The sequence below is a fragment of the Rhinopithecus bieti genome, unplaced genomic scaffold, assembly GCF_001698545.2.
Source record: "Rhinopithecus bieti isolate Rb0 unplaced genomic scaffold, ASM169854v2 scaffold_16773, whole genome shotgun sequence".
Lineage (NCBI taxonomy): Eukaryota > Metazoa > Chordata > Mammalia > Primates > Cercopithecidae > Rhinopithecus > Rhinopithecus bieti.
Genome location: NW_016808848.1, coordinates 707,819 through 732,118, shown reverse-complemented (window position 1 = coordinate 732,118; position 24,300 = coordinate 707,819). Strand labels below are relative to the sequence as shown.

General features: G+C 48.6%; 1 protein-coding gene across 1 annotated transcript in view; it reads right to left on the bottom strand.

Annotated features, from left to right (window-relative positions):
* Positions 1–24,300, bottom strand: part of GABBR2 (gamma-aminobutyric acid type B receptor subunit 2) — a 426,191-nt gene that overhangs the window by 96,319 nt on the left and 305,572 nt on the right. The window contains exons 9-11 of the mRNA XM_017887601.1: positions 16,613–16,693; positions 11,609–11,759; positions 8,398–8,530 (exon numbers count right to left, since the gene is read on the bottom strand). Of these exons, the coding sequence (XP_017743090.1) occupies positions 8,398–8,530; positions 11,609–11,759; positions 16,613–16,693 (365 nt within the window). The remainder of the gene's footprint in view (positions 1–8,397; positions 8,531–11,608; positions 11,760–16,612; positions 16,694–24,300) is intronic.

Here is a 24,300-nt window from a genome sequence, read left to right as displayed (position 1 = left end):
GAGAATTCTGTGGGCACGTATGGTGTATCGTTTAGGACTTCCAGAAATAACTGGAGCTCACTCAGAGGGGTCCCTTATTTTAAGTCTTCCCTGATTTGTCCCTTGCTTCTGGGCCTTACCCACTCCCCTAGGCCTGTCTCTGCCAGTGTACACAACATAGTAAATGGGAACTGTTTGTTTACTTAGGTTTTCAATCTACACTGCCAGCTCCCCAAGGACCATGATCTGTGCCTAGTACGTGCCTGGGAATGTTATCATATGAATGAATGAATTGTGGGAACAAGAGTGCTGAGCAGAGCCACAGGTTGGAGTGGCCTACATGTAGGCTGTCTGGAAGGGAGACCATCATCTACGTATTGACTCAGGAGTCTGGGGAGTCCCTGGTTCCCCACTCAGCCCCCTCCTCTGGAAGGCAGTTGGGGGTAGGGAGGCCACTGTCATCAAGCAGGCATCTGTACCCCATCCAGGACTCCAGCTGGCCCAATCAGGCCCTGTGACAGCCAGTCCCTGGGCCCTCTCCCCGAGCTGGTCTGGACCTGCCAGGCAAGGCCACCACCAAACCCTGTGGGTATCTCCTGGCCCAGACTTCCTGCTGCCTTCTGAAATCACAGAGCACATTACCATGGACAGCCATGAGAGCCCACCTGCAGAAACAGCCCCAAACCCACGTTATTACATTGCTTTCCTTCTCAACTGCCTCAAAAAGAAATCCCTACGCAACAACAACAAAAAAACCCCCCACAGATTTATGGCCTTTTCACTAAAAATGTTTCATTAATTCCTGCCAGACTTGAATTTACTGGGAGGCCAAGTGGTGTTCCTAGGCAGCCTTTACCTTTCTAGTTAGAGTTAGAAAATTCCAGTACCTCTAGGAGGGCAGGAAGAGGACATCACACTCCCCAGTCCAGTGTCTAGGCCTCTCCTGTCCCATCCCTGCCCAGCTGCCACCCATCTGAGCAGGGTGAAGGGGCTGAAGGGGTGCTTCTGGACTCAACCTCCCCCCCTGCCAGCCGTGACAGAACCGCCCTGCTTCCCAAGGTTCGAGGGTGGGGGCCACACTCGGTGTCTTCTACCCCAGGAGCTCCTTCCCTCCCACAGCTGGGCCCCAGGACACCAGGCTTCTGGTGCTTCCATTTATTTTACACAACCAGTCTCCAAGAGACAAACACAAAAATAAAGCGTCAGGTACTAATCTTATCCCTGCTCTTCCAAGTATGGTCTGGGGATGTGGCATCAGCATCCCCTGAGAGTGTGTCAGGAATGTACAGGCCCCCTTCTAGACCTGCTGCATTCCGTCCGGACCCCCAGGTGGCTCAGTGCGCACTGAGTAGCACTGTCTGTGCAAGCAGGAGCTGGGATGGGGGCCACCCTTGGCAGGGGAAGGAGGGTTGGGATAGATAGGAACTGGAAGGAGACAGGGAGGGCCTCTGGGATGCTGGTAAGGCCCTGCTCCTTGATATGGATCCTGGATTCACAGTTGAGTTCAGTTTGTGAAAATTCACTGAGTGCCACGCTTATAATATACATATATTTTTTAGTGGAAAAATAGATAAAAGAGTTGGGGTGGTCAGCAAGTAGAGGCAGCTGGGAGGAGCTAAAGCTGAGCCAGGCTCTTCTGAGCGTCCCTCAGGGCAGCCCTGGGCCGAACTGGCTTCTTAGGTCAGATTCCAACCACTACATGGCTGCAGCGTCCTCAGAGGTCCCGTCTGTGTCATTCTTACCTCCCTTGCTGCCTGCCCCAAAGCCCCTTTTGGCACTCAAGGTGGCAGAGGCAGCCACCAGCTTGGCTTTGACTTAGGCAGGACCCAAGTCTGTTCCCGCCCCAGTTTTGGTAGAGCAAGGCCACAGAAAGCCAGAGGTTGCCACAGGTACCCACACCAAACCAGCCAGCATCAACTGGTTTTCCCAGCCTCTTCTTTTTTATTCTTTTTAGACAGGGTCTCCCTCTGTCACCCAGGCTGGAGTACAGTGGCGCAATTTGGCTCACTGCAACCTCTGCTTCCCGGGTTCAAGTGATTCTCCTGCCTCAGTCTCCCGAGTAGCTGGGACTATAGGCACCTGCCACCATGTCCGGCTAATCTTTGTATTTTTAGCAGAAATGGGATTTTACTATGTTGGCCAGGCTGGCCTTGAACTCCTGACCTCGTGATCTACCCACCTCAGTCTCCCAAAGTGCTGGGATTACAGGCATGAGCCACTGCGCCTGGCCTCCCAGCCCTCTTCATCCCACGTTTACTCTGCTTTATCAGTGTCTGTCTTAATGGTATCCAGAGGTGAACACAATTATCCAGACAGTCCCATCACTCGTTCATATATAATGATAATGGTTCAGATGTATGAAGTCTTACTGTGTGGCAGGCACTAGGTGCTTTACATACATGATCTCATTTAATTCTCACAACCCTATTACTATCATCCCCGTTTTACAGAAGAGGAAGCAAAGGTTCAGAGATGTTAAATAAGGTAAACAAAGTCACACATTAGGAAGTAGTGCAGCTGGGATTTGGACACAATCAGTCCCACAGCAGAACCTCTCTCTTTGGTGCTACTCCAGTATACTCTGGAGAGGCATCAAAAATGAAATAGACTAAAACCACTGAATTGTACACATTAAAAGGGCAAAATTTATGGTATGTGGATTATATCTCAATTTAAAAGAATCTGAGACAAAAATTTTGGTAATATTGGCTGGGATAAGTGGTTACCACATCCCTAATAACTTAGTTGACTTTTTTTTTTTTTTTCTTGGTATAAGCCAGCTAATAAAAATCTGAATATTATTGTTTTCTAATGAAACATCTCAGTCATCTTCGTGGTCCAACAGAGCTAGTTTTAAACTTCTTCCCTGCTGCCTAGCAGTGTGTGACAGGGCTTCAGTTTTCTGTTCCTTCAGGTGGGGACAGTGAACTTGGCCTTCTCAGGTGGTCATGAAGGCAAGGCTGCCCCCGGCTGAAAGCTGGCCTTGGTGAATCGCAGGGGCTGAGGGCACAGACTCGGGGAGTTAACAGGAAGCTATTGACTAATCCACGCCCAGGAATGCTTCTGAGAGCCCTGTGTGAGGCCCACGCTGGGATCTAAGGTCCACCTGGAGCCTCCTCATCCTGTCTGCAAAGTCCCTTCTTGCTCCTCCCACGCTCGAGCTGGGGTTTCTGCCTCAGATCCACAAGGAAGGCAAGTGCTTTTTCTCTTCCCCACCTGCTGGGCTCCTTGTCTGGGTGGACAGGGGCTGGGATCCCAGAGCCAGGTCAGCTCAGCTGCGGGGGTCCATCCCTTCTCCCCGGCACTAGGGCCCTGGCCCACACCCAGCACCATCCTTGCAGACAGCTCCATGTCCACAGGGGCCACGTTGCTATGGTGACTCCACTACCCACACAGTGTCCAGGGAGACAGCACGGGGTATAGCTGGAGCTGCTCTCAAGACTGGCAGAAACCAGCAGTGACAGGCTGGGAAGATTCTGGAAAGGGTCAGAGGGAGTGGGGGATGGGAACTAAGAGAAACTGCGTCTCTAGCAGTAGCACTGTGTGTGTGTGTGTGTGTGTGCACTCACTTCACACACGCACCCACCCTTGTCTGAGCAGAGGTGTAGCCCCTAGAGAGGCCTAATCTTGTGACTGCCATAGGTTTCTGCCTGAGGTGGTGTTCATGGTTTCTCACTGTGTTAGGCTGCTACATTTAAATCTAAAAGGGAAAAAAAAGCAGCATGTATATGGTAGCAGAGCAGACAGAACTGTGACTTTGGCTGCACCATGTCTGAACTGGGCCTCATGGTCTACCTTGTCCCCTGTTCTTTACAGAACCCAGTGTGGGACACCAGGAAATTACACTGTGGCGAGGATGCAAGGTGACAAGCTGTGATGCCTGTCCCTCCTCCTACATCCTTCCATGTAGCACTCTCCCTGAGTTCCAGGCGGCTTGTCTGAATCGTCTTGTTTAACCCACACGGCAATCCTGCAGAGGGAAAACTGTTACGCTCATTTTACAGATGAGAAAACTGAGGTTAAGTCACTTGCTGCAGTCAGGAGCTAGTAAGTGGAGGAGGTGGCAGTCGAATGCAGGCTGTTGTTGGAAGATCCGTGATCACTACAACATACGGGCCTACTTCTCCTTGCAGCTCCCTGCTTGGTGGGAGTTTGCGGGCAGCAGCTTTCTAGGTCCGAAGAACAGAATCCACGGCACCAAGTGAAATTCAGGAGCTGCCCACCCTGGAATAGCAGGTGGAATACAATCCAAATTGTACCCACCGGGGACTGGTACTTAGGCCCTAAATTCAAGGGCTTTCACTTCCTCTTCCTGGGCAATATTGAGAATTAGTAAATAAATGGCCCCAGCCCTAACCCATGTGCATATCTGTGCTGACCCAATTCGATCCAGGGTAGATAATCTATGCCTTTTCCCCACAGTCATGCGTGTGGCCTCCCCTTTACAGAGCTTCTAAGACAGCCTTGACTGCAAATATATTAATTCTCAGGGGCGGCGAGAACTGGGCCTAGCATCTTTTCGGGCCCTCATCTTCAGAGCCGATGCTGATTTGTAAAGCGCTTTATGATTTATTCATACCAGCCTTCCCCGGCTTCCCAGGACAACCTTCCCCTCACACAAATGAGCGTGATTCCCAGAATAGAATGTCAGGCTTCATTAAAAAGAAAAGCCCTGGGTGTGGGGATGTCCCTGTTTTGCTCCCCAACCCCTGGTTGTCGAATTCAGGTCAAACTTGAGAAAGCACCTGTGCTTTCATAGCCTTTGGCTTGTGAACAAGGCGAGATGTCAGGAACTTCTTTCTGGGAAGGAGAGAGTTTCTGAAGCCTGGGCAGCCCTTGATATCTGCTGCAGGAGTTTCTGCAGTGAAGACTGAAATTCAGGCCTGCTGGAGGCATTCCCAGGTGGCCAACAGCAAGTGACGAGGAGATGGGCAGAGTGGCCCCGGGAGGGATTGGGGTCGCGGCAGAACGAGGGTAGGATTTTGCTCCACTGGTTCTCAGCGGGGGGAGCAAGGCAAGCCCCTCACCTCTCAGGGATGCCACTGAGAAAATGGAGTTGCCAAACTTGCCCCCAGTATCTTTTTTTTTTTTTTTTTTTTTTGAGACGGAGTCTTGCTCTGTCGCCCAGGCTGGAGTGCAGTGGCGCAGTCTCAACTCACTGCAACCTCTGCCTTCCGGGTTCAAACGATTTTCCTGCTTCAGCCTCCCGAGTAGCTGGGACTACAGGCGTGCACTACCATGTCCAGTGAATTTTTGTATTTTTAAGTAGAGACGGGGTTTGCCATGTTGGCCAGATTGGTCTTGAACTCCTGGCCTCAGGTGATCTACCGCCTCGGCCTCCCAAAGTGCTAGGATTATAGGCATGAGCCACTGCACCCGGCCCCAGTACCATTTCCATTACTGTAATCATCATAGTGTCCTAAAACTTGGGGAGGAAGCCTAAGCACAGATGGAAGAGAGAAATCCTCACTTTCCTCATTCAACCTCATCAGGGTCCCTCAGGAGCAACCTTTTATTCAGGCTTCACTACTGCCCAGGAAAGCTGACCATAAATAAATTGTATGCTCATGAAATTGTTACGCATCTCAGGGCATAAAAGCCATGCTGATGTAGGAATATCAGAGACTCAGTGGTCTTCACACTTCCACTAAAACTAGCAAGACTTCCATGTGCTTTGGTCATCACTCTCATGCCAGAAGGCCACACTCTTTTTTTTTTGAGATGGAGTTTTGCTCTTGTGGCCCAGGCTGGAGTGCCATGGCATGATCTCGGCTCACTGCAACCCCTGCCTCCTGGGTTCAAGCGATTCTCCTGCCTCAGCTTCCCAAGTAGCTGGGATTACAGGCATGCACCACTCCACCCGGCTAATTTTGTATTTTTAGTAGAGACAAGGTTTCTCCATGTTGGTCAGGTTGGTCTTGAACTCCTGGCCTTGGGTAGTCTGCTTGCCTTGGCCTCCCAAAGTGCTGGGATTATAAGCGTGAATCACTGCACCTGGCCCCAGAAGGCCGTATTCTTTAGAGAACAACCCCACTGAACCATACCCACAAGGACTTTTGAGCATCTCAGCTTCTTTGTAAGCTGACTCCAGGCACAGTGAAGCCAGGGACTTGCATCTTTTGTATTCACTTTCTTCACTCCCAGAAGGGCAGAATAATGGGAATTATGGGAAGGCCACACTCTTTTGGTCTTTTGGTGGGAATGAGCCAGTTCCAGGCTTGGAGTGAAAAACTCTTGAGTGGGAAGAATGAACCAAGTGACCCTGGAGCACTGGGGTTTGATGGCCATGGAGGTCCCTCCAGGAAAGGAGAGGGGCCTGAGCACACCAGTGACCTCACTACCCCCTCAGTTACTGGGGACTCGACCACACACTTCTCAAGGCACTGCCCAACTGAGGATAAAGTAAGTGTATCTGTAGACTTCTCCCTGGCTAGACAGCTCATGCTCACACTGAAGTTACTGGTAACAGGAACGATTTCTTGATGGTGTGTAACAGTCAGTCCGGTCTAATCATTTGCAGAAATCCGGGGAGCAAAATCCCCTAGACTGTAAGATCTCAGGGGGCTTCCCTCCATGTGCTGTGCCAGAGCAGAGGGACTGGCCCAGATCCAGTCCTCAAAGTCTGGGGTGTGAGTGGGGACTTGCAGCACATTTAAGGGGTCCTTCACTTAAGCGTCCCTCACTGCTAGCCTTCAGCCCTTATCATCCAGCAGTGGGCACACTGAGGCTTGTGAGCAACAAATGCAGCCTAAAGAAGGCTGCTTTGCCAAAAAGGACCCACAGTGCTCTCAATGTCTTGAAAGAAAACAGCACCAACAAAGGAGTGGCTTTTGGATTAATCCACTCAGCACCGATCTTTTGACCATCCCCTCCAGCTCTGGTCTTCCAGGCAGGGGACTGGATGAATTACTGCATGTGGGACTCTAAAGAGACCCAACTGGTTAGCCCCATTTGGACAGATCTTAGTCAATGTCCAGAAATAAATCCCAACTGGTTACTTTATTCTTAAAAAGTAAGTTCATGATATTTTCAACTGAGAGTTAGTTCCATACAACTATTAAGTGATTGCTAATACATAACCCCCTTTAAAAAAATTACTAGGGAGGCTGAGGCAGGCCGATCACCTGAGGTCGGGAGTTTGAGACCAGCCTGACTAACATGGAGAAACCCCGTCTCTATTAAAAATACAAAATTAACCAGGCATGGTGGTGGATGCCAGTAATCCCAGCTACTTGGGAGGCTGAGGCAGGAGAATCCTTTGAACCCAGGAGGCAGAAGTTGCAGTGAGCCCAGATCGCACCATTGCACTCCAGCCTGGGCGACAAGAGCGAAACTCCGTCTCAAAACAAAAAACAAAAAACAAAACCTAAAAAGCATTTCTTTGGGCATTAACATTTTAACATGTTAATTAACTTTAAAATAATCTTTCTAAAATATAGTAAATAAATTACACTGCTTTGTACTTCATTAAATATATATATATCTCACAGGGATGATACAGCCCCCTTGGGGGCAACTGTTGGTTCTTGAATGTGAAGAAACATTACTCTTGTTAATGTATAAACCATATATATATATGTGTGTGTGTGTGTATATATATATATATATATATATAGCACACATACAGATATACATTATATTTCTGGTATTAAACTTTCATAAGAGGAATCATTAGGAAAAAATGTCTAAAAATGCTCCTTAGAGGAACAATAAGGAAAAAACCATTCAAGAAAACACCACTTAAATAGAAAATAACAATTATAGCTTTTACCATATAACTCAAAGTCAGACATACAAAGATGTATCGTCATATTCTTTGATGGTTTTTGAGGTAGAGGGGAGGATCTGTTCCTTCTTAAACGATCCTGACCCTGACTCTTACCCTTGGTGCTGATGCTTTCCTGGATGATAACTTTTTTCCCTCCTTTTCTGTGTTACTCTGTCATTTCTCAGTGGGCTGTCTTCTAACGGTGGCCTGGTAAGTCCATTATCTTTTTTTTTGAGACAGGGTCTTTCTCTGTTTCCCAGGCTGGGTCACAGTGATGAGATCACAACTCACTGCAACCTTGATCTTTGGGCTCAAGCAATCCTCCCTCCTCAGCCTCCTGAGAAGATGGAACTACAGGTGTACACCAGCATGCCTGGCTAATTTTTTTGTATTTTTTGTAGAGACAAGGTTTCACCATGTTGCCCAGGCTGGAAGTCCATTATCTTAACTTTACAGGCAGTACTTATACCCAATGCTGGCCTGACAGCAACACCATTCTTCCCTGTTGAGTTGAAGAACTACTAAATGGGTTGTTTCCTGCCTGTTCATGTATTTTCATGTATTTCTGGGTTTGCATCTGTGTTTTTGATGACTGAGGTCACCAAGGAAACTTTCTCTCATATGCCACTGGCTTATGCAGAATGACTTACGGTGCAAAGTGTTTCAAAAGTCTTTTCAGAGACAAAGGATCCATCCAGGCCAAAGAGAAATATGGACGCATAAGAGAGCATCCCTCCGAGGATGATAAGGTTGTTCATGTATGGACTCGACATCTTTATCAGCCTGACAAGAGAAAGAGACAATAGATTTAACACAACTGTTAATTTAGTTATTCCTTCAACAGGTATTTTCCAAATGCCTGCTAGGTATATATTGTTGTTCAGGCTAGAGGGGAGAGAGAGAAACGGAAAGGTGCCACGGGGCCCCAGGGGACACATCAGCAGGAAGGCCCAAATTTCTAGTCAGATTTTCCCTAGCACCCGGGTGCTCACCCTGGAACCTTCCCCTTCCAGAGAAATAACGAAAAGCTCTGTTTCCTCTACCCACTCCCCACCTACTGTCTGTCCTTCACTAAAAGGCCTCAGACAACGATACATTTCTAATTGTTGATTTCCCTGCCTCTTTTGTCAAGTTCACCCATTACTTCCCCAGGGACAGCTTGTCACATCAGCTTCTTCATCCATTAATTTTCAGTTTAAACAAAAGCATTAAGTCGACAGGTTTTTTTTTTTTTTTTTTTTTGACTGGGCCTGAGAACTCCTGTCAAATCTAGAGAACGTGACATGTAACTTCAGCCACGTTCCCCATAGTGAGGAGAAAGTCCCACACCACACTCCCCAGCCTTGAGTGAACTGTTAGGCTAACTGTGGGTCTGGGAGGCCTAACTGTGAGTCTGAGGATTGCTTAGGAAAGCTCACACTGTTCCGTGCACAAAGACAGCCACACACATGGGCAGGACTACCTCTCCAGTCAGCGGGTGACAGAGGTAGACACCAGAGTCCCCATCCCACCCACTACCCTTGTCTTCACTAGGCTGCGGTGGGGAGCAGAGAGCATTCTTTATACTTCCGGACTCTGCATCTTTCTCTGTCATTTCCTCCTGGAACCCCGTGGTGACCCCCAGCTGCCCAGCAAGCCAGGGTCATCGGTGGGCTGGTAGGTACCTGGCTCCCCCAGCACAATCAGCTTAGAAGGGCTTCAGGTTTCAGGCGCCCTGTGGTTGAGGGGCTCTTCTGCAGACTGTAATTACGACCAATTGTTCCCCAACACTTTCCTTTGCATTCTGCAATTCTGTTAACCCTTCACATTTTAAACACGCAGTATGTCAAAGGGAGAGGGAAATAAGAAGCCTGCTGCTCTTCCTCTGTGGACGGCACGCTGGCTTTCAAGTTGGGAGCACGGGGTCCAGGGCTTAGACTTGGCCACTCCATAAAAGTGACACCTTGCCAAGTCACTTAGCCTGGCTGAATTTCCTCACCTGTACATGAGATAACTGATCCTGTTAACTAGGACACACGTGAAGCTGAGATGACCCTGGAAGTCCTTTTGTAAACCACCAACTACTTAGGTGCCTCCATTCTTATTACTACAGCAGTCAGGGGAGGGGAGAGCTGGGGGTTGGGGCAGGCTTCCCAGATGGAGGTGGGCCTTATAGGACAGATTTAGGAAGAGAGAAGCAGGGGGAGGGATTGGGAACCATAGCAATATTTGTTTTCTATCTTTCTGCAGATTTTAAATAGCCAAGCCAGTTAAAAAACAAAACAAAACAAAACAAAACAAAACAAAACAAAACAAAACAAAACAAAACAAAAACTTCACCTGGATGCCGGCCTCTTTGAAAGAGTCATGGTAACTTTCCCCCAGGAGGCCAAGAGGGGTAGTTAAGGAATTCAATGAGTTTAGTCTTATCATGGGGCAACTTGCTGTCCTGATGGGACTTCTCGAGGCATCTGGGGTGTCAATCTAACTTTGAGAGCTGACTATGTGCCCAGGTCTGTGCCAAGTGCTAAGAGGTATGCTCAGCATTTAAGGTTTTTATGGAGTGGGCAAATGTTGCCTCACTTTTTTTGTGTGGCAGTAGATGTGCTATTTGTTGTAAGTAAAATAAAATAACAGGAGACGAAAACTCTTTTCTGTTTTTCAGGAAATAGGTTTGACCTAAGCAATTGCTATCAAAAAAAGCCAAACAACAACAAAATAACCCTGGACACAGTAGCTCATGCCTCTAATTCCAGCAACTTGGGAGGCTGAGGCAGGAGGATCACTTGAGGCCAGGAGTTTGAGAAAAACCTAGGCAGCATAGTGAGACTCTGACTCTAAAAATTAAATAAATAAATAAAATTAATTAATTAATTAAAAAACCAAGCACACACACACAAAAGTCTAGAGCCTCCAAATTCCTTCTTTGCAAGCAGGGAGACACTAAAAAGTCTCACAAACCAACAAAACTGTTTCTTCAGAATCAGGCTTGTTCCTGACAGCCCATGAGTTCATGCAGTGTAGCTTCTGCGCACCATGGCAGAGCCATGGAACCATGTAGGTGGTCACGGTGGCTGTCCCCATGATGGCCCACGCTCTGCACCCCTGCTCATTCCACCAAAAGGCTTGGGGCTGGGTTAAGGGATTTGCTATGGACACCAAAGAAGCGAAACGCACTTGGTGAAAACCACCGCCTGGAGTGGCAGCCAGTTCTACCCATGACTGACCAGAATAACTCAGTCAGCTTCTCTCCTCTGGAGAATTAAGGGCATGTGGTGGGGAAAAGAAATTAAGACAAGAAACCAGGGAGACAGTCTGCCATGAGTGGACAGCAGCACTCCGTCCCTGAACTTCAGGGCTCTTCTCTGTGATATGAGGAGTTATCTGGAGGGCCATACGGGATGATGGAAGGGAGGGCTTCCTGGCCATAATGAACTGTACCAAAGGAAATCCTTTTCACTGGACTTTGTGACCTCCTTCAGTGGTGATTCCCAGCGATGCTAGGGGATAGGGGCAAAGAAGTCTGGGGAATTCTGTCTTCTCTATCTCTCCTCCTGGACCTCCACAAAGTACAGGAGTATATCCAAAGCTCTGAGAAGGCCCATGGATTTGGACTCTTCGATTTTATTTAACTTCCTCAAACTTCTTTGACTACACTCCTGTGCAACTACCAGCAGCCCTGCCTCTGTGTGTGTGTTCGCATGCACCTACTCCTACACATGTAACACCTACAACATCCTAGCAACTGAGTAACGCTTTGGGAAACTCTGCCCTGCAGACTTCTGTGGCCCTGGGGAATCTGTCATGTGGCACTCCTATACTGTGTCCACAGGCTTGTCAATTCAGAAAGTGGTATCACGGAGGAGGACCAGTGTGGCTTACTTCTGATTCCGGTTCTTGATGTTGAAGAAGAGAAAAGCACTGGCCATGATCATCCCGAGGATGGTGAGGGCAGAGAGGATGCTGTAGAGAGGTAGGGAGATCTTCCGCAGCTGCTCCAGGATGATGGTCTTGTCTTTTGGTGGTTCGGATCCTAGAGGATCAAGAGAAGACATCAGTGAGACCCAGTGCAAGTAATTCCCCGAGAACACCTTAGTGTCCCTGACATCCAGCCAGGCCCTGTGCACAAACTCTACACAAGGCACATCTATCTACTGGGTGAGGCAGATCCGGCGGTTGGCCAGTCTGCCCAACAGGGAGCCTGAGCCAGGACTTATTTCTTTCTCTAAATAGAATCAATAAAGGATTTGTGATGCATTTAATAGCCATTAGAAGACTAGAATTTGATTTGGTCTAATTACACTGTTGAAAAACTATCACCATTTATTCCCCAAGGTAACAACGGCCTGGAAGCACAGGGCTGGGTGATGTGAGTGGGCACCACCGGGTGCCTTTGGGGATGAAGAACTTGGCTTTGGCCTCAAGATCTCTGCTCCTACACATACACAATAAATGATCCCTCCTCAACAGGATGGACACCTTGCCTGTTGGTTCCATGGTGACACATGTGTTTTGGCTGTGGAATTTCTGCTTGAATATCATTGTGTTTTAAAAGCTCTATCTGGCTTTCTGTTTCCATAAGACTCTGAGTAACTGTGGGAGGCAGAAGCTACCTTCCTCTCCCTGTTGTGCCAGAACTGGCCTGGAACTGTGGGATTCCATTTCTCTATGTGACTGCAGAGGTGTGCTGCTCATTCTTCAAGAGCACCAGGAACTTGGGGGAACCCTGAGGGTTTCAGAGCAAATCCATCTTTCAGTCTGTTTTAGTTTTAGCAGGCACAGACTGGTTTGGGATGAGGGATTCAGGGACTCCCCCAGCTTCCTGCAAATCCCTCTTTCTTAGCTGCTATTTTAGGTCCGGTTTCTGCTGTGGAATTGTGAAACTTCAGGGCTTTTCTCTCCAGTAGGGGTATGTGGAATCAGCCAGATGTTACAAAGTAGCCAAGCCTGGGAATCTGGGAGCCCCATCAGGGTCCCAGTTATGCCTCTCTTCTTGGGAGACAAGCAGGAAAGGGGCAGATGTGGCAGCAGGGAGTGAGAACTCCCCGGACCGTCTGTGTTTAAAACACTGCTAGCAAGTTCAAATGTGTTTAGAAATATTCAGTGGCTTTGGCTGAACGCGGTGGCTCATGCCTGTAATCCCAGCACTTTGGGAGGCCAAGGCGGGTGGATCACTTGAGGTCAGGAGTTCAAGACCAGCCTGGCCAACATGGGAAAACCCCGTCTCTACCCAAAATACAAAAATAGCTGGGTGTGCTGGTACACACCTGTAGTCCCAGCTACTCGGGAGGCTGAGGCAGGAAAATCACTTGAACCCAGGAGATGGAGGCTGCAGTGAGCCAAGATTATGCCACTGTACTCCAGCCTAAGTGACAGAGTGAGACTCCATCTCAAAAAAAAAAAAAAAAAAAAAAAAAAAAAAAAAAAAAAAAAGAGAGAGAGAGAGAGAAAGAGAGAGATTTGGTGGATTAAGAGTTTGAACCATCTAAGAAATTTAGGGAAGTTGCCAGGTTTGAAAACAGCGAGGAACCTGCTGGCGTGGTTAATGTGAAGCCGTAAGCAATTCCATGTAAAGTAACATTTATAAGAAAAGTGGCATCAAGGGCCAAAAGTCTGGGCTAAAGCAGACACAAGGAGATGGAGGTAAAATCATTTCTTGCTTCCAGATGGTGAAAGTTCACCATCTGGAAGCTTCTTCCCCCTCTGTCCATCATCCTTCCCCAAACACCTGACTCAGGTGCCTTCTGGCTACCAAATGCAAGAACAGTCCTGGGGTGTCTGTGAGTTCCTGGCTGGAAACAAGCCCCACTCTGGACACTGATAAAGAAGACTGAGGTTTGGTTCACAGGTGATATGATCACTACTGGGTTTGGAGCCCATTGTGTAGAAACAACTCCAGAAAATTGACAACAGACAAGAGAAAGTTGTCTCCTTCTTACTCCTTCTTCTCTTCTTGCAAAATGATGGCTCTACAAGGGGTATCTTAAGACTCTGTGGTCACCAAATGCTTGGTTTATCATGAGTATTAGTAACAGCAGAAGTCCTGAGTTTTCCTTCTTGCTTTTCATCTGGTCCATTCATTCATTATTCATCCATTCATTACCATTCACTCATTCATTCATCATTAATGATGATTAATCACAATTAATAATCAACTCCCATCTGTCAGGCTGGGACTGAGCACCAATGATACAAAGATGAAAAATACACTGTCCCTGTCTTCAGGGAACTTACACACTAGCCATATGAAAAAAGAGAAAAGTACTAATAAGCAATCCTATTTATTGAATGCCTATGACAGTCTAAGCAAGATATAGAGATTTTCCCACTTGATCCACCCAACGGCCTCATGCGTAGTTAAGATTATTCCCATTTGACAGAGGGGGCAATGATTTTCTAGGTGTTATGTGACTCTTACAGCTAGTAAGTAGCAGGATTTGAACTCAGATCTGCCTAACCCTGAAGCTTGTGCTCTAACCACTACACAAACTGCTGCCAGCGACGCTGGGGTCCAGGCGATGTGATAACATCAGATAGGACGCCTGAGCAGGGAGCAGAGTGCAGTCCTGCCTGACGGAGTCAGGAAATGCTACAGAAAGGAGGCGACAAAGGAGCTGAGTCTCGAAGAATGAGTAGAGTAGTTGGCTGTCGGCCAGGAAGATGAGAAGGAAAGGGCATCCTGGGCAGAAGGCGCAGCATGAGCCAAGGCCCAGTGGTGTTTCAGGACAGTTGAGGAACTGTAAGCAGTTTAGTTGGGGGGATCTGAGAGAGAAGACAGAGAAGGGAGGAAGGGTCCTTTTATGGAAGAGTTGGGGCCACAGCTCAGAGTGAGGTCCCTTCTCTCTGAGCAGTGGGGACGTGCGAGGCTCTGAGCAGAGGTGGCTTCTTAAGCCTGCCATGACAGCAAGGGTACTTTGACTGCTGAGGGCAGAATGGACTTGAGGAGGGAAGGCTAGCAGAGCGGTGAGAAGCCTCACTGGGGGCTGGTACAGGGGTCTGAGTGAGAGCGGAACTCAGGCCAGGTGTGGATAGAAGGCCTGGGCTCTGCCCTGAACTGCCTGGCCTCTGTGTTCGGAGGCTGATTATTCATGGTCTGGGTAGTGGGGAAGGTCTGAGAAACAGGGAGTAGGCCTGGCACAGCTGCTTCCTGTGTTCTCTCAGCCTGGGGGCAGAGCCTGGGGCTGAAAGGCAGGGCCTGGGCATCACCAATGAAGACCTGGTTCCCTCTGACTGTTGTTTAGGAACTGTCCTGGCTACTGGTCCCTGCCCCACCAAATTCGTGTTTTTCCTGTCTGTTGTGTTTTGTGTCTTTTATTTATTTAGCGCTTCAATCTTTTTTCCAATTTGCAAACCCAGAGTCCTTGTTCAGTAAACCCTGATCTCCCCAGTCCGAGAGCAGACAGGCCAATCTTGGGGACCAGGGCTCTGGTGGTTAGAACAGGCTGTGTGAATCTGGGGAGTCACCCTTGAGGTAATATGTGATGATATGTCTGGTGACAGCTCCCTCAGTTGGGATAGGGAGGCTCACCTGAGTGTGGAGACCACTCTGGTTTTCAGAGGCTGACTGGAGTTTTGCTTTGCAATGTTCTCAAGGCCGAATCCCTCAGGTCCAGTGGAAATATAGGAACATGACAGAGTCTAATCAAAGGGTTTGTGGAAGAGCCTTCTCTGGTGCCCTTGCTTTCAAGAAGGAAAGTAAAAGCTCCTGGCACAGAAAGCCAATTTCTGCTGACCCAGTGGAATCAAAGTAACAATACCAGGGTGCTATGGATGTGGCAGCTTTCTCTATTGCTATTCAGTGACTAGACTGTTTGTCCATCCATCCATCCATCCATCCATCCATCCACTGTCCATCCGTCTACTCCTCCACTTACCCTCCTACCCATCTATCTATCTGCTTACCCATGCATCCAACTATCCACTTGATCAATTCATCCAGTCATCTACCCAGCCATCTGTCTACCCATCTACCTGTCCATCTATCCATTCACCCACCACACCCACCAACCTATGGATTATCGGCACTCCATTGCCCATTCACACACCATCCATGACCCATCCATCATCCACCCTAGCATCATCATCCATTCCATCCATCCACCATCCATCCATCCACACACCCATCCATCCATCCATCAATCCATCCATCCATCCTGCCATCCATCCAGCATCCATCCATCCACCCGTCCGCCAGCCCGACCGCATCTGATTGAATGTCGGAGATTCATTTATGTCATTCATTTTGTCATCAGATACCACCAAGTCTCCAACATGCGTCAGACCTTGGCAGGTGCCAGGAATTTAAAGTCAAATAGGATCCAGTCAGGGACTCATAGCTGAATCACCTAGTAATATCAACGTAAAGTGACAGTGGCCATAGGAGAGGCAGAGAAAAAAGACTGCGGAAGCAAAGAGAAGGCAGTCATTAGCTCAGCTGAATGGTAATTAAGGAAGACTGCACAAAAGAGGTGTCATTTGAGCTGGTTGTAGGAGCTGAAGAGGAGTTCTCTAGCAGAGGAGAAGAAATAATCTTCCAGGAAAAGCAGTAGATAGACAGGCCTTATTGCCAACCCAGTCAAACCCTTTGCCAGAGGAGAAGACAGACCTAAATTTAACAGGGCTACATTTAAAAAGAATTAATCCTGGCCATCCAATGGTTTAAACACCTCAGTGTGCACTTCATACAAACTCTAGTGACCCACTCCAGGTACTGGAGCCTGTACAAGTGATTGGAGCCCTATGCTCAGTGATTGAGTATATGTGTTGAGGATGTATCCTTGACCCCAAAAAGCCAAGGATGCTGAGCTTGTCCCTAACCCTTAGACAATGTCCAGGCTTGGGAGCAATTGGGCAGGCCCCCTCCTTTGAGAAGCCCAACTGCCTTACCTTGGAACCTGATGGTGTCATTGATGATCTCCAGTGTGTCGGCCACAGCGTTGTACTCTCCCACCTTCACCTCCCTGCTGTCTGTGGGGAGCAAGAGACAGTGACCAGTTAGACTGGGACTTGGGTTAGTGTCTGGGTGCTCCTATTCCAGCTCTTGCTCCCCTCACAGGCCCTGGGTATATTCTTGCAGGCTTCCCTTTCTCCAATGCCTCTTCTGGTTAGGATCACGAAACTTCTAACCTGATCTAGGCTGGAACATTCTCTCGTACTGTCTCTGTCTCATCAACTGGTTGTCCATCCTTTGCTTCACACCTCAAAGATGGGGAGCCCAGGCTCCCTACAACTGTACTCTGTCTGGTATCAAGTTCTTCCTGGCCACTGAGCTGAACTGTCTCCCTGTAACATTTCCCCTGCTCTACTGGCTCTGCCCTCTAGAACCACACAGATCACTTTTGCTCCATATTCCCTAGGATAGGCCCAGATACTCGAAGACAAAGACAGGTCATTCTGCTGACATCACCCCCCAACTCCTCTTTACAGAGCAGCACTTCAATCTCCCCACTCCTCCATCCCGACCCTTTCTTGGGCCACATTCCACAAAGTCAGTCTTTCTGTAGGGTGTAGACCCAAGGACTGACCAATGCACTTTAGGCATGATTTGGTCAGCAGCAAGTAGAGGGCACCATCCCCTCCCTCATTCTGGAGTTCACGTTGCTATTACATGCATCCTCAGGTAGAATTAATACCTTTCAGAAGCCACATTGCTCTGCTGTGTCATACTAAGCACAGTCTCCTACTGCCCTTGGCTCCTTGCACTTGTTCAGTGTGTTTTTAAACCCAAGTGATACATTCAAATTTACTCTCATCCTTCTTGCAGTTCTTGGTGGGTTTAGTTTATTGTTTTGGTCATCGTGAAGGATAAAGATGATGAGGACTGGCCCAGAGTGGTGGTAGAAGAAATGGAGAGGGGGATCAGATTTAAGCAAGGTTTCTTTTTTCCAGGTAAAATCAGGACAATTGAGCGATCAAATGGGAGATGAAAAAGAGGGGCACCAAGGTCATCCGAGGTTCTGGTGGGGATGAGGAGTTTCAGTTCCCATCCCTGAGTGGGGAACCCAGGAGAGGGGTTCAGATACAAGGTTAAGAATAACGAGTTCCATCTTGGATGTGCTGAGCCTGGGGTGCCTGTGGAGCATCAAGGCAGAGATGCTTTTGAGTCTAGAGCCGAGGGGAGAGGTATGGCTAGGGGGTGAGCTGGAGTCATTGGCATGGAAGCTGGGAATTGGAGTCAGAGGCAGGAATGGGACCCCCAGGGAAAGTGAGCCAAGTGAGAAGAGGAGAGGACCCAGTGCAGACTCTGGAGGAGCCCTGACCCCTGGGGTGGGCAGAACAGAGACTGGGAAGGGGTGGCCAGGACACAGGAGCAGGGTGCTGGGAGGGAGTGGGCACCTTAGAAGCCAAGGAAAGGCACACCTTCACCACTGGCCACAGTGCCACATGCCACAGAGAGGCTGGGAGAAGCCCCTTGAGCAGGGTCTGAGGATCTGGCATCTGGGAGGATACCAGTGACCATGGATGAAGCAGATTCAGGGGAAGGTTGTGGTTAGAGGGATGGAACAAGGGGCAGTGAGTTTGAGGGCAGAGATAGGGCCCCTAGGGAAGAGCAGGCTTGAGAAGGGTGGGGAGCAGGTAGGAAGGGCTGGGGGTATTGACCAAGCCTCTATAGTGTGCTGGATCGGTGCTATTTTATGTACACTTTCTTACCTAGCTAAAACAGTGTGTGGAGTAGGTGGTCTCAGTCCCACCTTAAAGACAAGGAGACGGAGGCTCAGACAGCTTGTGGCTTTGCCCAGGGCCCCAGTGGTAATAAGAATAGAGCCCAGACTCAAACCCTGGACATTTTCCATAGCCCATACTCGTCCCTGACAGGGGGCTGCCTCAGTGGGATTCCCGAGAGGTGACAGTTTGTGCAGAGTGCCCACTCCACGGACCACCTGTGCCTCCTGAATGTGGGAAGCACAAAGAGAAGGATCATCCACCCATCCCCAGACGAAGGCCTCTGTGAAGTGCAGGTGGGAGCTGCAGACCCTGGCCAGCAAAATGCCTAGAAGTTACATAGGAATTCCAAGGCGCACCCTGAGGAAATGCCTCCTGGGGCTCTAGCTCTAAGTGAATTTCTTCGCAGAAATGCAGGTGCACTGCTGGTCCCTTAGAAACATTCAGAAAACAGAACAGGGAATCCCCTGGGCCACACTTCTGCCTGTGTTCCTCTGACCGTGGGTGGTGGAAACGGGCTGTAAAAGTCACTTCCTTTTCCCCACAAGGGTCCCCGCCATTTAGGGGGCATCACACTGCGCAAGCAGCTGTCGCTTGCCTGGGTCACCCGGCCCCTAAATGTCACATTAGCAGAATCTGCTGGGGGCTCCAGCATCCCTGCGCTGGCCTTTTTAAGTCCTGAGCCCTGCAGATGCCCCAATCAGGTCCTGCTGCTCAGAGGAGGCCCTGATTTATTTATTTGATGCAGGGAGGCAGCGCATGAAATATGCAGGTTGATCAGAATTAATCATCAAGAGTGGGGAATGGTGTGGCTGGCACCCTACCGCACCCCGGCCACACAGCCTGCCCCTCTGACTCACACGCCCTGCTGTATGCACCGTCCCATGGCACTGAAATAATACTCAGCTTCCCACTGACCGTAATCATCATAATCTCTCCCTGGGGGCAGCGTTGGAGGCTCACAGGCGCTTCACAAGTTCCTGCATTTAATGCTCACGGCAAACCATGAATTGGGCATAATTCATCCTGGTCTAAAGAGGCAGGAGGAGCCTCAAATAGGTTAAGTACCCACTCAGAGCCACACGCTTAGCAGTGACCCAGCGGGCAACTGAACATGGGCCCCCTAGTTCTGAATTCAGCATACTTTTACCCCCATACTGAGCAGGGCTGCCAATCATTCAGCCCACATTTGTTGAGTGCCTATTGCGTGCCGGGCTCAGCTCATGGTATTTCATGATAAAGAATCTCTCAAAAGCAGCACTGCAGGTGGTGGGAAGTTAAAGTCATTCCCATGTCCTCGAGCCAGGTGGCCTTGGACATCCTGGATGCTGGAGAGATGTCTATACTAAATCCTCTAGTTTTATCATTTCATTCATTCATTCAACAAACATTACTAGACACCCATTATGTGCCAGGCTCTGTGCTAGGGGCCAGAGATATAGAGTTTTTTCTTTTTTTAATCACAATTGCAGACCTTGCATGACTGTATCTGTAAACTGGGAACTTTAGAATTGATAAGAGGGTTAAAAACGAGAATATATGCCAAGTTCCTAGCTTGGAACCTAATTCATGGTAAGTGTCCAATAAACTATGGTTATTTTATTCATGATGAAAGTAACTATGGGCTCTATGTGAGGTCCCCAAGCACTCTTCATATTTTCTTCCTGCCACCTGTTCACTACCATGGTTCCTCCACTTGGGAGGTAGCTTTCCCTCCCTTTACCAAGTTAACCTGTCCAAGCCCTACCCGCCTCTTCCAGGAAGCCTTCCCTGAGTACTGTTCCTCCCATCCCAGTGTCCTAGTTGCTGTGGACTCAGGGCTCCGTGCATGACAGCTCTTCATGTTGAAGCCATGTCCTATGTGTGTCCAGGGCTTCTGATTCCTGCTGGTCAGCCTTGCTTCTGTTGTCCCAGGCAGTATAAAGTCTCATCCCCTGCACTCTGCTCAGGGTGCCTCCCGGGTCTGCAGATGGAAGGACTGTGTCCCCTGTATTCTTGAATTCACCCACAGTCCAGCCAGGTGGTGACCATGATAGGCACACAGCCCTCTCAGCTCTTGGACTTGTTGTTAACTCCTGTGCAAACAAGGTCAACTGGTCTATATCCAGTCTGTATCCAATCTTATTTGGGGTGTAATAACTGCCATGGGTAGACTTGTCTTCTCATGTGGTTCTGGCTCCAAACTGGGGGAGCCAGAATGTGTCCTTTAGAATTTGATCGTTGTTGAAAATACGCACACTGAGACACAATGTATAACTTTCGGGGATGAAACAAAAGATGATCTTGGCTCAACAAAAATCAAAGATTCTATAAATGTACTTAATTATAGGACCCCCCTCCCAAACTCAGGCATAGGAAAGAGCTAGGAGACAGGAGCCTCAGAGCTGATGCTGGCTTTGCGGTCACTCTGTGAGTAGCCCTGGGGAAGTTCCATCCCCTACCTGGATCTTGCTAAGTGAGGGGGTTGCAAGGGAGATCTCTGTGGCCCCCAACTCCTGTTCAATGATTCTGCAACTGCTTGGAAAGGTCCTCCTCATTCCAAGCTAAAACCTGCTCTGTGTGACTTCCCCTCATGGGACCTGGCTCTGTGCTGGGGCCCCAGGTCACTTCGGCTCCTGCTCCTGACTGTCCTTCAGACTTGGAACCTGGCGACCACAGGTCTCAACTCTACTCTTCCCCAGGATGAACAGCCATTCCTCAGGAAGTGATTTTTCACTTTCACCCCATCCTAATCTGCTTCCTCTCCCTCTCCCAGCAGCACCTCTCAGCAGCACAGAACAGAGACGGACTTTGTGCTCTACTGTCACAAACAATATGCCCTTGCCACATTTTTCATACATTTAGTTAACTGACCTTCGTTTTGAGATGTTTAACAGGCTAGGTGGACACTGAGCAAATACCCTGGGGTGTAATAACTGCCAGGGGTAGATGTGTCCACGATCTAGGCAAACTGGCCCAAGGGCAACAGCTAAATACCTGAGGGGACCCAGGTCATATACAACAGGCTATCAGCCCTGGGGGTGCTTTTTCTCTTCTTCTTGGCGACCTCCCTCAGGTCCTTCAGAATTCATCTCGGGGCCAGGTGTGGTGGCTCATGCCTGTAATCCCAGCACTTTGGGAGGCTGAGGTGGGCAGATCATGAGGTCAGGAGTTCAAGACCAGCCTGGCCAACATGGGGAAACCCCATCTCTACTAAAAATACTAAAATTAGCCAGGCGTGGTGGCACGTGCCTGTAATCCCAGCTACTTGGGAGGCTGAGGCAGGAGAATTGCTTGAACTTGGGATGGAGTTTGCAGTGGGCTGAGATTGTGCCACTGCACTCCAGCCTGGGCCACAGAGCAAGACTCCATCTCAAAAAAGAAAAAAAAGTTAATCTCAGATGCCACTGCTTTCAGATATCCTTCGTAGTTTCTGCCAGGTAGACCTGAGTGCCCTCCTCTGAATGCCCACAGCTGCCTGTGCCATCCCTTATCACACATCGCACCTTGCTGTTGTCTGTGTCTGCTCCTCATTGCACTGGGTGGGCTGTGGGCTCCCTGAGGGCAAGGATTGCATCTTACTCCACTCAGCCCCACCAACCCCCATACCCAACCGGTGCCGGCCAGCACCTGGCAGGTAGGGGGTCACTTCCTAGGAGTGACAGGAAATAATTGTTGAGAAACTTCAAAAGCACAAACCTTAGGACAAAAACCAAAAGGGTTTATCTACATCAAAGTTAAGAACTTCTGCTCAGTCAGGACTTGAAGTGAGTTTACAGACAAGTGACAGAATGGGAGAAGATACCTGCAAAGCCTAAAGCCAATAAGGGATTGCTGTTTAGATTACATAAGAAGCTTCTGCAGACCGACAAGAAAAAGACAGTAACTTCAAAGTAAAAATGGTCAAAGGGCTGGGTGCGGTGGCTCACACCTGTAATCCCAGCACTTTGGGAGGCTGAGACAGCGGGAGGATCGCTTCAGGCCACGAGTTTGAGACCTGCTTGGGTAACATAGTGAAACTCCCACCTTCAGGAAAAAAAAAAAAAAAAAAAAAAAAGCTAGCCAGGCATGGTGGTGCACGCCTGTAGTTCCAGCTACTTGGGAGGCTGAGGTGGGAGGATTGGTTAAACTTGGGAGTTCAAGGCTGCAATAAGCTATGATCGTGCCACTGTACTCCACCCCAGGCAACAGAGGGAGACCCTGTCTTTTTTCTTTTTTTAAAAAAAGGTCAAAGGATCAGAACAGACAGTTAACAAATGACTAATAAGCACAGAAATAAATGTCCAAACTCATTAAGAATTAGAGAAATGATACTTAAAGTCACAATATGATATTACTTTACACTTTTAGACTGTCAAAAAATGAGTGATCCAGGAAATCCCAAATTGGGTGGTGGGTAGGGACACAGGAATCCTCTGCCAGTGGGCATGGATATGGGCATGGCCATTCTGAAGAGCAACCTGGCAGGTTTTGGGCATGTTCAATGTGTACGCAGCTTTTGACTCAGCAATTCTGCCCTTGGAAACCTGTCCTAAGGAAATTCCCAGTTGGATCCATAAAGGGACATGTATAAGGACACATATTATTTGTGAGGGTGGAGAGTTGAAAGTGACCTGGGTGTCTGTCCCAGGGGCTTCGGTGGGTGAAGTGATGGATGCACCCCACCATGGCTCCTGCAGGGAGTAGGGAGGAGCCATGCCTAGAGGCACACTCAGGACCATGGAGATGTCTTCAGAAACAAAGTGCTGAGTGGGAAAAACAAAACTGAACAGAGAAGATACCTAAGCCAGTGGCACTGATGTACGTGGCAACACGCATCTTGTAAGCACACATACAAACACAATATGGGGTGTTTGCCTTTCCTTGGGGGAGGTAGGAGCGGGATATGGGAATAAATGAGGGAAATAAGGGGGATAAATGGACACACAAGAGGGACTTTCATGGACCAATGACAATGACTGCCCATGAAATGAGGTGTGTGAATTGTGTCCTAAAGAAGCGCGACTGCACTTTTCTCAAGAAATTCCTGGGGGGAGAGTGTAAATCTGGGGTCATTGTTAAGAGTGCCCAGGAGAGGAGAAGGAAGCCAACAGTTGTTATGACCCTTCTCTGTGCCAGTCACTGATACAGGAACATCACAGCCTCACACCGTCAGGTTCTCAGTCACTCTCAAGGCAAGGAAAATGATCACCTTCTATTTATTTACTTATTTTTAACTGAAATGAAGGCTCGAAGAGACTAAGCTTCTTTGCCTGCCTGCCAATGATCAGGCACGTCTGCTTCAAGCCTATGTACTTTCCACATGAGAGGGAATGAGTTCCCCATCACTGGAGGCATTCAAGCAGTGGGAATGTTGTATAGGAGAATCAGGGCTCTCTTCAACATGGAAGGTCGATGACTCAATGAAATCCAATATCTGTAAAATAGACTGTCTTTTGGGTCACCTTTTTTAGGCTCCCTGAAAGGTAAATCCTGGAATATGAGGGTTGGGAGGTGTCAAGGCTAGGGTCAGGCTGGAAAACAGTCCACATTCCCGTGTGTCCTTTGGTTCCTGCAGATCCACAACCCTGCTGGTATATCCTGCAGGATTATGGACTATGACTCCACTCTTAATTATATCAAGTTGAGTGACAGTCTAACAAAATGGCCTTTCCAGACCCATGACTTGGTGAAGCGAGCTACAACTGCAGGCCTTCACAGAGGAAAAGGTTATTAAAAACCAGCCTCAAGAGTCTCAAACTAGGGTCAAACTAGCCCTGAAAGTATTCTAGTAGGTTCTGGGAAATCATCTTCCTGCTTTTATAGGCACTGGCATTCGGCCAGAGAGATTATGAAGCCCTGGAGGATCGGGGACTGTATCTTATTCAACTTGGTTTTCCCCAGAGGACTTGGTAAAGCGCCTGGCAGATGCTCAGGAAATGCGCACTGAATAC